The sequence below is a fragment of the Chelonia mydas genome, unplaced genomic scaffold, assembly GCF_015237465.2.
Source record: "Chelonia mydas isolate rCheMyd1 unplaced genomic scaffold, rCheMyd1.pri.v2 scaffold_61_arrow_ctg1, whole genome shotgun sequence".
Lineage (NCBI taxonomy): Eukaryota > Metazoa > Chordata > Testudines > Cheloniidae > Chelonia > Chelonia mydas.
This window is the reverse complement of record NW_025111272.1, coordinates 114,927-129,267: the sequence shown is the minus strand read 5'-3', so window position 1 is coordinate 129,267 and position 14,341 is coordinate 114,927. Positions and strand designations below refer to the sequence as shown.

The 14,341-nt window shown below is 62.2% G+C and overlaps 1 protein-coding gene across 1 annotated transcript; it reads left to right on the top strand.

The window, feature by feature from the left end:
- The first annotated feature begins 287 nt into the window (after positions 1-287).
- On the top strand, positions 288-13,871 carry CHRNB1 (cholinergic receptor nicotinic beta 1 subunit). The gene is made up of 11 exons (XM_037888788.2): positions 288-339; positions 2,194-2,333; positions 3,254-3,298; positions 5,264-5,373; positions 5,759-5,867; positions 6,811-6,958; positions 9,501-9,692; positions 11,072-11,295; positions 11,453-11,625; positions 12,398-12,545; positions 13,519-13,871. Exons 1-11 carry the CDS (start codon positions 288-290, stop codon positions 13,657-13,659), a joined length of 1,482 nt encoding a protein of 493 aa, XP_037744716.2. The 3' UTR covers positions 13,660-13,871.
- Positions 13,872-14,341: the final 470 nt, after the last annotated feature.

Sequence of the window (14,341 nt, the reverse complement as noted above, 5' to 3'; positions counted from 1 at the left end):
ATCCCGCTGGGGACCCTTCCCCTCCCCTCGCAGTCTCTGGGTCCCAAGGGGTTACAGATCCTTGCTCTCGCCCCCCCCCCCCCCAGCCCCCCCTCAGTCCAGAACAGGTGCTGCCTCCAGATTTCCCGTGGCAGCTGCGGAAAGTGGCCCCCGCCCCGGAACCCTCCAGCCCCCCCCCACGCCCACTCCAGCGACAGCTGGTGCGACCAATGGGGCGGCTGGTGGGGGGCGGGGGGCCTGGGTGGCAGCCGGGCCTCAAGGAGAGAGCCGGACACACGGACGCAGCCATGGCGCGGGCGGCCCCAGTGCTGGTGACCCTCTGGCTTCTCCCGGCAGTGGGTAAGCTCAGCCCCCCCACCCCCACCCCCACCCCAAGCCAGGCCCCAGCTAGAGAACAGGGTGTGGGGCCAGAGGGGGCAGGTCGAGCAGATAGAGCCATGGGCACTGGGGCACGATATGGGGACAGAGATTGGATGTAGATGTGGGGCGGTGGAGGGATAGATGGGGGGGTGGGGGGGGGATGGATGGATAGATAGATAGAGGGGTGTGGGGTGGGTGAGCGGATGGGTGGGGGGGTGGATGGGGGTCTGTGGGGATAGATAGAGGGGTGTGAGGATGGATGGAGTGGGGTGGGTGGATGGATGGATAGATAGAGGGGTGTGGGGATGGATATAGGGGGTGTGGGGATGGATGTATGGAGGGCGGTGTGGGGGTGAATGGATGGTGTGAATGGGGATGAATGGGTGGATAGATAGAGGGGTGTGGGGTGGGTGGATGGATGGGGGGGTGGGGGGTGGATGGATGTAGGGGGTGTGGGGATGGATGGAGGGTGGTGTGGGGGTGAATGGATGGGGTGGATGGGGATGAATGTGTGGATAGATAGAGGGGTGTGGAAGTGGATGGATGGATGGATGGAGTGGGGTGTGGGGTGGATGGGGGGATGGATGGATGGAGGGGTGGGGGGATGGATGGATGGAGGGTGGTGTGGGGGTGGATGGATGGGGTGGATGGGGATGAATGGGTGGATGGATAGAGGGGTGGGGGGATGGATGGATAGAGGGATGTGGGGGTGGATGGATGGAGGGGGAGGGAGGGATGGATGGATGGATGGATAGAGGGATGTGGGGATGGATGGATGGAGGGTGGTGTGGGGGTGGATGGATGGGGTGGATGGGGATGAATGGGTGGATGGATAGAGGGGTGGGGGGATGGATGGATAGAGGGATGTGGGGGTGGATGGATGGAGGGGGAGGGAGGGATGGATGGATGGATGGATAGAGGGATGTGGGGATGGATGGATGGAGGGTGGTGTGGGGGTGGATGGATGGGGTGGATGGGGATGAATGTGTGGATAGATAGAGGGGTGTGGAAGTGGATGGATGGATAGAGGGGTGGGGGGATGGATGGATGGATGGAGGGGTGTGAGGATGGATGGATGGAGGGTGGTGTGGAGGTGGATGGATGGGGTGGATGGGGATGAATGTGTGGATAGATAGAGGGGTGGGGGGATGGATGGATGGATAGAGGGATGTGGGGGTGGATGGATGGAGGGGGAGGGAGGGATGGATGGATGGATGGATAGAGGGATGTGGGGATGGATGGATGGAGGGTGGTGTGGGGGTGGATGGATGGGGTGGATGGGGATGAATGGATGGATGGATAGAGGGATGTGGGGGTGGATGGATGGAGGGTGGTGTGGGGGTGGATGGATGGGGTGGATGGGGATGAATGTGTGGATAGATAGAGGGGTGGGGGGATGGATGGATGGATAGAGGGATGTGGGGGTGGATGGATGGAGGGTGGTGTGGGGGTGGATGGATGGGGTGGATGGGGATGAATGTGTGGATAGATAGAGGGGTGGGGGGATGGATGGATGGATAGAGGGATGTGGGGGTGGATGGATGGAGGGTGGTGTGGGGGTGGATGGATGGGGTGGATGGGGATGAATGGGTGGATAGATAGAGGGGTGTGGAAGTGGATGGATGGATAGAGGGGTGGGGGGATGGATGGATGGATGGATAGAGGGGTGGGGGGATGGATGGAAGGAGGGGGAGGGAGGGAGGGCTGGAGGGCCGGCTCAGTAGTCAGCTCAGCCCCATGGGGCAGCACCAGGCCGCAGGGGGGCGCGACGGGGAACCCGCCCCCCCGCCCCACACACCGACAGACACACGGACTCTTCCTCTCTCCCGGCAGCCGCGGGCGGCCTGGAGGCGGAGGAGCGGCTCCTGGCGAAGCTGTTTGAGACCTATAACCCCCACGTGCGCCCCGCCCGCACCCTCACCGACAAGGTCTTCGTCCGGGTGGGCATGTCGCTGTCCCAGCTCATCAGCCTGGTGAGGAGCCTGGGTTCTAGATCCGCCGGGCCCCCGCCCCCGCCCTGCTCTAGACCAGGTTCTAGGTCGGCCTCCTGGGCCAGCGCCCCCGGTCGTTGGCTGGCCAAAAGGGGGGGCACGTTCTAGATCGGCGCCGGCGTGGGGGCGGCGGCTCCGACTGTTCTAGACCCTGTTCTAGACCGCTCTCGTGCCCGTGGCTCCTGGTCCTTGATGGGACTGCGATCTAGATTACCGCCGTGGCGGCAGCCTAGACCCAATCACCCCCTGGGCCCGTCTATACCGCGCTCTAGAGTAGCCTAGACCAGGGCGCCGGGCCCGGGGGGTTCTCCCCGGTGACGTTCCAGAGCGGCCTCGCTCGCCCCGGCCCCCGGGCTGCCCGGACTGAGTTCTGGGCTAGCTTCCCGGGCCAGGGGCCGCAGCCTCCCTAGAGCGGCCTAGAACCCGGGGGCCTCGGCTGCGACGCCTGGGCCTCTCGCTCTAGATTTCTTTAGTCTGGGGGGGGCCGGGAGGGCAGCAGGACCCCCGGCCCTGGCAGAGAGAGGGTTAAGGCCCTCTCCTCCTCCACCCCCCTTGGCCCGCGGACAGAGACAGCAGCTGTCCCGGAGGCCCACCCCGGGCGGGTTATAAATAGCAACGGACGGGGAAGGGGGGGGGGAATGGGGCTGGGGGGAGGGGCAGCTGGCTATGTGCTTGGGGTTGGCACCCCAGGTGGGAGTCCATCTCAGCCCCATCTACACCCCCCCCATAAACCCACCCCCACTGTCCCATCTATCCCTCCCAAGATCCCCCCCACCGGGAGGGGCCTTCTCAAGGGGGGTCACACGGCGGGGAGGCACCGATCCTGCAGAGGGGCAGGATTCTGGAGGTGAGGGGGTATCCCCCAAGTGACTTTTTAACCCTTTCTCACCCCCCCCCCACAGAACGAAAAGGATGAGGAGCTGACCACGAAGGTGTATATGGACCTGGTGGGTACCATCCCCCCCCCCACCCCAAAACATTTCCATGCCTACTGCTCATCCCCCACCAGCCCAGCCCAGCTGGGGGGGCTGGGTCTGCATCCCCCCGGCTACCTCTTCACACCTGGGCAGGTAGCTGGCGCCACCTGATGGCTGCTGGGAGGAAGAGCAGGGGGAAGATGTCTGGTTTGCGGGGCAGGGGGGAGTTCGGTGGGTGGTAAAAGGGGGGGGACCCAATGGGGAAATGTGCCCCAGCTCCGCTTCCTGATTTATAACCGGAGCCGGTGGGGGCTGGTCCATTCCCAGCTCAGCCACAGACGGCGGGCAGGTTACGGCATGCCTCAGTTTCCCCATGTGTGCCATGCGGCAAACAGCCCTGCCCGGCCTCACAGGGTGGGGTGGGGCTGGAAGGACAAACACAGGGGGAGGAGCTCTTTCTTTCTTTCTTTCTTTCTTTCTTTCTTTCTTTCTTTCTTTCTCTCTTTCTCTCTTTTCTTTCTTTCTTTCACACTCATATTTTCTTTGTTTCATGCTTTTTTCTTTCACGCTCATTCTTTCTTTTTTCTTTCATTCACACTCATCCTTTCTTTCTTTGTTTCTTTCGCACTCATCTTTTCCTATTCTTTCTTTTTCTTTCTTTCTTTCTTTCTTTCACACTCATCCATTGTTTGTTTCATGCTCTTTCTTTCTTTCTTACTTTCTTTCACACTCATCCATTTTTTCTTTCACGCTCTTTTCCTTTTCTTTCTTTCTTTCTTACTTTCTTTCACACTCATCCATTCTTTGTTTCATGCTCTTTCTTTCTTTCTTTCACACTCTTTTCCTTTTCTTTCTTTCTTTCTTTTTTCTTTCACTCTCATCCATTCTTTCTTTCTTTCACTCTCATCCATTCTTTGTTTCATCTCTTTCTTTCTTTCACACTCATCCATTCTTTGTTTCATCTCTTTCTTTCTTTCACACTCTTTTCCTTTTCTTTCTTTCTTTCTTTTTTCTTTCACACTCATCCATTCTTTCTTTCACACTCTTTTCCTTTTCTTTCTTTCTTTCTTACTTTCTTTCACACTCATCCATTCTTTGTTTCATGCTCTTTCTTTCTTTCTTACTTTCTTTCACACTCATCCATTTTTTCTTTCACGCTCTTTTCCTTTTCTTTCTTTCTTTCTTACTTTCTTTCACACTCATCCATTCTTTGTTTCATGCTCTTTCTTTCTTTCTTTCACACTCTTTTCCTTTTCTTTCTTTCTTTCTTTTTTCTTTCACTCTCATCCATTCTTTCTTTCTTTCACTCTCATCCATTCTTTGTTTCATCTCTTTCTTTCTTTCACTCTCATCCATTCTTTGTTTCATCTCTTTCTTTCTTTCACACTCTTTTCCTTTTCTTTCTTTCTTTCTTTTTTCTTTCACACTCATCCATTCTTTCTTTCACACTCTTTTCCTTTTCTTTCTTTCTTTCTTACTTTCTTTCACACTCATCCATTCTTTGTTTCATGCTCTTTCTTTCTTTCTTACTTTCTTTTACACTCATCCATTTTTTCTTTCACGCTCTTTTCCTTTTCTTTCTTTCTTTCTTACTTTCTTTCACACTCATCCATTCTTTGTTTCATGCTCTTTCTTTCTTTCTTTCACACTCTTTTCCTTTTCTTTCTTTCTTTCTTTTTTCTTTCACTCTCATCCATTCTTTCTTTCTTTCACTCTCATCCATTCTTTGTTTCATCTCTTTCTTTCTTTCACACTCATCCATTCTTTGTTTCATCTCTTTCTTTCTTTCACACTCTTTTCCTTTTCTTTCTTTCTTTCTTTTTTCTTTCACACTCATCCATTCTTTCTTTCTTTCACTCTCATCCTTTCTTTCTTTCTTTGTTTCTTTCTTTCTTTCTTTCTTTCTTCACACTATTCCCTTTTTCTTCCCTTCTTTCCCACTCACCCCCGTCTCTTTCCCCTCTCCGTCCATCCCCCCCTCTCGGCCGCACCCAGGAGTGGACGGACTATCGCCTGCGCTGGAACCTGTCCGACTTCGACGACATCACGGCCATCCGGACGTCCTCCGACAAAGTCTGGCGCCCGGACATCTCCCTCATGAACAAGTGAGCGGGGGGCCGGGGGGCTGCGGGGGGCCGCGGGGGGCCGGGGGCTGTGGGGGGCCGGGGGCTGCGGGGGGCCCCAGGAGGGAGCAGACAGAGGCCCTAGGACAAGGTGGCCAGGGAGTGTGAATAGTGCAAGCTGGTGTCCTTCGCCCACGTGATGCCCCTTCTTTCTTTCTTTCTTTCTTTCTTTCTTTCTTTCTTTCACACTCATCCCTTTTTTCTCACTCATTCTTTCTTTATTTCTTTTTCTTTCACACATTCTTTCTTTCTTTCTTTCTTTCTTTCACACTCTGCCTCTTTCTTTCTCACTCATCCTTTCTTTTCCTTTTTCTTTCACAAATCCTTTCTTTCTTTCTTTCTTTCTTTCTTTCTTTCTTTCTTTCAGTAACGATGGGAATTTCGACATCGCCTTGCCTGTGAACGTTTTGGTCTCTCACGTTGGGACCGTTCGCTGGCTTCCCCCAGCCCTCTACCGCAGCAGCTGCAGTATCCAGGTGAGGGGGGCGCCGTGCTGCAGGGGACAGGGGGGGCCCAGCAGGGGGCGCTGTGCAGCAAGGGGGGCCCACCAGGGGGTGCTGCACTGAGGGGGCCAGTAGGGGGCACTATGCAGCAGAGGGGGCCCCAGCAGGGGGCGCTGGCTAGGGGGGCCAGCCGGGGGCGTTGTGCCACAGAGGGGGCCCAGCAGTGGGCGCTGGCTGAGGCTGGCCAGCAGTGGGCGCTGGCTGAGGCTGGCCAGCAGGGGGCGCTGTGCAGCAGAGGGGGGCCCAGCAGGGGGCGCTGTGCAGCAGAGGGGGGCCCAGCAGGGGGCGCTGTGCAGCAAGGGGGGCCCAGCAGGGGGCGCTGTGCTGAGGGGGCCCAGCAGGGGGAGCTGTACAGAGGGGAGCCAGCAGGGGGTGCTGTGCCGCAGAGGGGGGCCCAGCAGGGGGCGCTGTGCCGCAGAGGGGGCCCCAGCAGAGTGCTGTGCTGAGGGGGCCCAGCAGGGGGGGCTGTGCAGCAGAGGAGGGCCCAGCAGAGGGCGCTGGCTGAGGGGGGCCAGCAGGGGGCGCTGTACAGAGGGGGGCCCAGCAGGGGGCGCTGTGCCACAGAGGGGGGCCAGCAGGGGGCGCTGTACAGAGGGGAGCCAGCAGGGGGCGCTGTGCCGCAGAGGGGGGCCCAGCAGGGGGCGCTGTGCCGCAGAGGGGGGCCCAGCAGGGGGCGCTGTGCCACAGAGGGGGGCCAGCAGGGGGCGCTGTACAGAGGGGAGCCAGCAGGGGGCGCTGTGCCGCAGAGGGGGGCCCAGCAGGGGGCGCTGTACAGAGGGGGGCCCAGCAGGGGGCGCTGTGCCGCAGAGGGGGGCCCAGCAGGGGGCGCTGGCTGAGGGGGCCCAGCAGGGGGCGCTGTGCCGCAGAGGGGGGCCAGCAGGGGGCGCTGTGTCCACGCTCTCTCTCCCCTCCCCAGGTGACCTACTTCCCCTTCGACTGGCAGAACTGCTCCATGGTCTTCCAGTCCTACGCCTACGGGGCGGCCGAGCTGGGCCTGCTGCACCCCCTGGACGAGGAGGGGCGCGAGGTGCGGGAGGTCGTCATCTTCCAGAACGCCTTCATCGGTGAGCCGGGCGCCCCCCCGCCCCCGCGGCCACGCCCGGAGACCCCCGCAGAGACCCCCACACCCGCCCCTGCAGCCACACCCGGAGACCCCCGCAGAGACCCCCGCCCCCGCGGCCACGCCCGGAGCCCCCCACAGAGACCCCCACACCCGCCCCCGCAGCCACGCCCGGAGACCCCCGCAGAGACCCCCGCCCCCGCCCCTGCGGCCACGCCCGGAGACCCCCACAGAGACCCCCGCCCCCGCCCCTGCAGCCACACCCGGAGACCCCCGCAGAGACCCCCGCCCCCGCCCCTGCGGCCACGCCCGGAGACCCCCACAGAGACCCCCGCCCCCGCGGCCACGCCCGGAGACCCCCGCAGGGACCCCCACACCCGCCCCCGCAGCCACACCCGGAGCCCCCCGCAGCCGCAGCCGCCCCCGCGGCCACGCCCGGAGACCCCTGCAGAGACCCCGCAGCCACACCTGCCCCCGCAGCCACACCCAGAGACCCCCGCAGAGACCCCCACAGAGACCCCCGCAGCCACACCCGCCGCCACGCCCGGAGACCCCCGCAGAGACCCCCGCACCCGGAGACCCCCGCAGAGACCCCCGCGGAGACCCCCGCAGAGACCCCCGCAGAGACCCCCGCACCCGCCCCCGCAGCCACACCCGGAGCCCCCCGCAGAGACCCCCGCAGCCACACCCGGAGACCCCCACAGAGACCCCCGCACCCGCCCCCGCAGCCACACCCAGAGACCCCCCACAGAGACCCCCGCAGCCACACCCGGAGACCCCCACAGAGACCCCCGCCCCCGCGGCCACGCCCGGAGACCCCCGCAGGGACCCCCACACCCGCCCCCGCAGCCACACCCGGAGCCCCCCGCAGAGACCCCCGCACCCGCCCCCGCAGCCACACCCAGAGACCCCCCACAGAGACCCCCGCAGCCACACCCGGAGACCCCCACAGAGACCCCCGCCCCCGCGGCCACGCCCGGAGACCCCCGCAGGGACCCCCACACCCGCCCCCGCAGCCACACCCGGAGCCCCCCGCAGCCGCATCCGCCCCCACGGCCACACCCGGAGACCCCCGCAGAGACCCCCGCAGCCGCAGCCGCCCCCGCGGCCACGCCCGGAGACCCCCGCAGCCACACCCGGAGACCCCTGCAGAGACCCCGCAGCCACACCTGCCCCCGCAGCCACACCCAGAGACCCCCGCAGAGACCCCCACAGAGACCCCCGCAGCCACACCCGCCGCCACACCTGGAGACCCCCGCAGAGACACCCGCCCCCGCGGCCACGCCCGGAGACCCCCGCAGAGACCCCGAGGCCCCCGCAGAGACCCCCGCAGCCACACACACACACACACAGTGACACACGCACACCCAGATACACACAGAGACAACAGAGAGACACACAGCACTACACGCACACACACACACAGTGCCACACACAGCTACACACACACGCACAGATAGACATGCACACACACAACTACACACAGAGACAGCTACACAGAGAGAGACACACACACAGAGCTACACTCCCAGAGAGCGCTAAACACACACAAAACACAGAGCCCTGCATGCAAAATCACAACACACACACACACACAGCTACACAGAGACACACACACACACAGAGCTACACTCCCAGAGAGCGCTAAACACACACAAAACACAGAGCCCTGCATGCAAAATCACAACACACACACACACACAGCTACACAGAGAGAGAGACACACACAGAGCTACACACAGCCCAGAGCCAAAACATGGACAATCACAACACACACAGAGCTACAGACACACACAGTCACAAATGCACAATCAAAGCGCACACACCTACCCACAGAGCTACACACGCACAACGCCACACATCCACAACCACACCACACACACAGCTGCACACAAATACAGTTACACACACCCCTACACATGCACAGCCACGCACACACCACACAGTCATCTCAAAGACGCACAGAGCTGCCCACACACTCTCTCTCTGCCACACACACACAGCCAGGCACGCACAACCACACCTCACACACAGAGAGAGGTACACACACGGAGCCATATCTCACACGCTGCCCCAACACACAGAGCAACACCCCCCCCAACTGAGCTACACACACACATTGACAACCGCAACACACACAGAGCGACGCACACGGGACCAAACACACCGCTACACACACAAGCAGAGCGTCACACACAAGGGCCGCAACACACACAGAGCAACACACACACACACAGCCGTGATGCACCCAGCAAAACACCCCCAGAGCAATACACACTCACACCACAAACGCAGTGACCGACGCACAAAGCCGCAACACACACACAACGTGACACACACACAGCCCACACACACACACATGTGCGCGCGCACACACCGAGTTACTTGACGCATAGACACAACCCGCGCAGCCAATCCCTGCATAGTCTGGGTAGTGATCCCACCGCTGACACCAATTGTCTCTGAGCCCCACTCCCCCTCAACTCCTAGTGGGGTGACTCCGGATTGGCACCCCTTGGCCCCTAACCCGCCTCTCTGCCCTCCAGACAACGGGCAGTGGGAGATCCGGCACAAGCCGGCACGGCACAACACACTGCCCGGGGATCCACAGCACGAGGACGTGACCTTCTACCTCATCATCCGCCGCAAGCCGCTCTTCTACATCATCAACGTCATCATCCCCTGCATCCTCATCACCATCCTGGCCATCTTCGTCTTCTACCTGCCCCCCGACGCCGGTGGGTGCCGGGCAGACGGGCACGGGCTGCCCCTGGTGCAATGGCGGAGGGGGGCGGGGCTGGACCCATTCCAGGGGGGGCAGGAATCCGGTGCCAGGTTTCCCTCTCCTCCCAGGAACCGCCCCCTTTCCAGGGAGCTGAGGAATCTGGTGCCGGGACTCTGGTCTCCCTCAGCAGACCTGAGTCCATCCTAGATGGGCGCCTTGGCAGACCAGAGGCCATGCAAGATGGGCACTGGATTCCCTGTCCCTGGGTGAGACCAGAGGCCAGGTTAGATGGGCCCCACAACCCCCTGTTGCTGGGGAGAGACCAGAGACCATGCTAGATGGGCCCCGCAACCACCTGTCAGTGGGGAGAGACCAGAGGCCATGTTAGATGGGCCCCACAACCCCCTGTTGCTGGGGAGAGACCAGAGGCCATGTCAGATGAGCACCAGAATCCCCTGTGCCTGGGGAGAGACCAGAGGCCATGCAAGATGGGCACTGGATTCCCTGTCCCTGGGTGAGACCAGAGGCCAGGTTAGATGAGTCCTACAACCCCCTGTTGCTGGGGAGAGACCAGAGACCATGTTAGATGGGCACCAGAATCTCCTGTGCCAGGAGAGAGACCAGAGGCCATTCCAGATGGGCACCAGAATCCCCTGTGACTGGGGAGAGACCAGAGGCCATGACAGATGGGCACCAGAAACTCCTGTGCCAGGAGAGAGACCAGAGGCCATTCCAGATGGGCACCAGAATCCCCTGTTACTGGGGAGAGACCAGAGGCCATGCCAGATGGGCACCAGAAACTCCTGTGCCAGGAGAGAGACCAGAGGCCATGCTAGGTGGGCACCAGAATCCCCTGTTACTGGGGAGAGACCAGAGGCCATGACAGATGGGCACCAGAAACTCCTGTGCCAGGAGAGAGACCAGAGGCCATGCTAGATGGGCCCCACAATCCCCTGTCACTGGGAAGAGACCAGTGGCCATGTTAGGTGCACACCAGAAACTCCTGTGCCAGGAGAGAGACCAGAGGCCATGCTAGATGGGCCCCACAATCCCCTGTCACTGGGGAGAGACCAGACGCCATGTTAGATGGGCACCAGAATCCCCTGTCACTGGGGAGAGCCCAGACAACATGTTAGATGGGCCCCGCAACCACCTGTCAGTGGGGCGAGACCAGAGGCCATGCTAGATGGGCCCCACAACCCCCTGTTGCTGGGGAGAAACCAGAGGCCACGTCAGATGAGCACCAGAATCCCCTGTGCCGGGAGAGAGACCAGAGGCCACGTGAGATGGGCCCTCTGTCACTGGGGAGAGCCCAGAGGCCAGGCTAGATGGGCACAGGTCTCCCGGTCCTCCCCGGGCCTGGCTGATGCTCCCTCCGCGGTCTCTACCCAGGGGAAAAGATCACCCTGTCCATCTTCGCCCTGCTGACCCTCACCGTCTTCCTGCTGCTGCTGGCGGACAAGGTGCCGGAGACCTCGCTGGCCGTGCCCATCATCGTCAAGTACCTCATGTTCACCATGATCCTGGTGACCTTCTCCGTCATCCTCAGCGTGGTCGTCCTCAACCTGCACCACCGGTCGCCCAACACCCACGACATGCCCTTCTGGGTCAAGCAGGTAACGCTCCCCCGGCACCCCCTTCCCCTCCTCGCCCCCGGCTCCCCTCCGGCTGGCTCAGGGGGGGCGGGGAATGGGTCACGGGGCCTGTCCCCTCTAGGGGGCGCCGGCTCCCACCCGGGCTCATGGGGGGCTCTGGATTCTCTCTCCCGGGCAGATTTTCATTCACCGGCTCCCCCGGTACCTGGGGCTGCAGAGGCCGAAACCAGAGCCCGTCCTGAAACCTCCCCCAGCCCCCCGACGGGAACCGGAGGTGAAGAGCAACCGGGGCACAGACGAGTATTTCATCCGCAAACCCAACTGTGACTTCCTCTTCCCCAAACCCAGCAGGTCGGGGGGGGGCGGTGTGGGGCGGGGGGGGCTCAGCGGGGGGCGCTGTTCTGCCCAGAGTGAGGTGCTTGACTCCATAGGGTGCAGCTTATGTTACACCCCACCCCAGAGGTGGCTGCATCTCGGCGCCGGGCGAGGGGTCCCCGTGTCACCGGCCGCCCCGCCCCAGAGGTGGCCGCATCTCGGTGCTGGGCGAGGAGTCCCCATGTCACCGGCCGCCCCGCCCCAGAGGTGGCCGCATCTCGGCACTGGGCGAGGGGTCCCCGGGTCACCGGCTGCCCCGCCCCAGAGGTGGCCGCATCTCAGCGCCGGGCAAGGGGTCCCTGGGTCACCGGCCGCCCCGCCCCAGAGGTGGCCGCATCTCGGCACTGGGCGAGGGGTCCCCGGGTCACCGGCCGCCCTGCCCCAGAGGTGGCCACATCTCGGCACTGGGCGAGGGGTCCCCGTGTCACCGGCCGCCCTGCCCCAGAGGTGGCCGCATCTCGGCGCTGGGCGAGGGGTCCCCGTGTCACCGGCCGCTCCGCCCCAGAGGTGGCCGCATCTCGGCACTGGGCGAGGGGTCCCCGGGTCACCGGCCGCTCCGCCCCAGAGGTGGCCACATCTCGGCGCCGGGCGAGGGGTCCCTGGGTCACCGGCCGCTCCGCCCCAGAGGTGGCCGCATCTCGGCACTGGGCGAGGGGTCCCCGGGTCACCAGCCGCTCCGCCCCAGAGGTGGCCGCGTCTCTTGGGCCCCCGTGGAGGTCTTCCCAGCTCTGTCCGGTTAACCCTTCAGGTTCTACCAGGACCCCTTCTCGCAGGACCTGAGGCGGTTCATGGACGGGCCGAGCGAATGCCTCGTCCTGCCGCCCGACCTCAAGTCCGCCATGGACGCCGTCACCTACATCGCCCGGCAGCTGCAGGACCAGGAGGACTACGACACGGTGAGTGGGGGCCGGCCGTCTGCCCAACACCCGTGGACTCTGACTCCAGCCCCAGCCAACGCCCCCCACTCCCCAGGATCGGAGCTTGTCTCTCTGTCCAGCGCTGAGCGCGGTGGGGGGCTTTGCTCATACCCCTGGAGGGTGGAATGAGGAGCACAATGGGGCAGGTTCTGGGGGGGGGGGCTCAGTGGGGCAGGTTTGGGAGGGTCGGTGGGGCAAGTTTAGGGGTTGTGGGGCAGGGTTGGGGGTTGGTGGGGCAGAGTTAGCAGCCAGCAGGTCAAGTTTAAGGGAGTCCATGGGTCAGGTTTGGGGGATCAGTGGGGCAGGGTTGGGGGCCCTTATGAGTCAGGGTTAAGGGGGGCCAATGGGGCAGTCTTGGGGTGGTGGGGAAGATTTGTGGGGGTTGGTGGGGCAGAGTTAGGGGTCCAGTGGGGCAGGCTTGGGCCAATGGGGCAGGTGTGGGGAGATCTGTGGGGCAAGTTTAGGGGCCAAAGGGTCAAATTGAGGGGGTCGTGAGGCAGGATTAGGGGACTGGTGGGGCAGGGGTAGGGGCCAGTGGGTCAAGTTTTGGGGGGGTCAATGGGTCAGGTTTAGGGGATCTGAGGGCCAGGGTTGGGGGCCCCTATGGGTCAGGGTTAAGGGCGGGCCAGTGGGGCAGTCTTGGGGGGTCGGGGGAGGTTTATGGGGGTCAATGGGGCAGGGTTGGGGGCCACAATGGGGCCAGGTTAAGAGGGGGCCAATGGGGCAGTCTTGGGGGGTTGGGGGAGGTTTATGGGGTTGGTGGGGCGGGGTTGGGGGCCACAATGGGGCAGTGTGGGGGGCAGCCAATGGGGCAGACTTAGGGGGTGGTGGGATGGTTTAAGGAGGGTCAGTGGGGCGAGGTTAGGGGTCACGAGCCGCACCTACTCAGCAGACAGGGGGCGGCAAGGAGCAGCCCCCCACCTCACTCCCCCTGCCCCCCATCTCCCCCCAGCTCAAGGAGGACTGGCAGTACGTGGCCATGGTCGTCGACCGCCTCTTCCTCTGGACGTTCATCACCTTCACCAGCGTCGGGACCCTCACCATCTTCCTCGACGCCAGCTACAACCTGCCCCCCGCGCACCCCTTCCCGTGAGCCCCACTGCTTCCACCGTGAATCCGGAGTCACTCCGCTGATCGCCAGCGGGCGTGTGAACGCGATTGGGAGTGACTCCGGATCTGCGCCCCGGGGAGATTGATGGCGTCAGTTCTGCCTGTGAACTCCAGAGGGCGCTGAGAGGTGCTGATGGCTGTTTTCTGGGGCTGAATAAATCCCAGTTTGGTTTACAGTAAAACCCGGATCCTTTGGCTTCATTTAATCCGGTGTCTAGTGGGTTAGAGTTGTTGGGGGGCACTGCTGGGAGCCAGGACTCCTGGGTTCTCTCCGTGGCTCGGGGAGGGGGGGGCTGGTGGGTTAGAGCAGGGGGTGCTGGGAGCCAGGACTCCTGGGTTCTCTCCCTGGCTCTGGGACGGGGGGCTGGTGGGTTCGAGCAGGAGGGGGCTGGGAGCCAGGACTCCTGGGTTCTATCCCCAGCTCCGGGAGGGGAGTGGGGGCTACTGGTTAGAGCAGGGGCAGGTAGCTGGGTCTGGCAGGGAGACCTAAATTAGGGGATCATCTCCCACGCCCCCCTTCCCCCCACGTCCCTCGCTCGCACGTTTGCCCGGAGATTTGGTCCTTTCATGTTAATCATCAGCTCAAGTTTTACATCAGAATCTGCTGACTCTTAAATGAAAAAGACCCACGCCGGGGGGGGGGGGGGGGGCGGGGATTGGCTGGC

Bases quoted from the DNA above. Each gene is read 5' to 3' on its own strand.
- CHRNB1 (XM_037888788.2), top strand. From the start codon at position 288: ATGGCGCGGGCGGCCCCAGTGCTGGTGACCCTCTGGCTTCTCCCGGCA. The intron at 5,868-6,810 runs GTGAGGGGGGCG...TCCCCTCCCCAG, and splicing joins GCAGCAGCTGCAGTATCCAG to GTGACCTACTTCCCCTTCGA. The intron at 11,296-11,452 runs GTAACGCTCCCC...TCTCCCGGGCAG, and splicing joins TGCCCTTCTGGGTCAAGCAG to ATTTTCATTCACCGGCTCCC.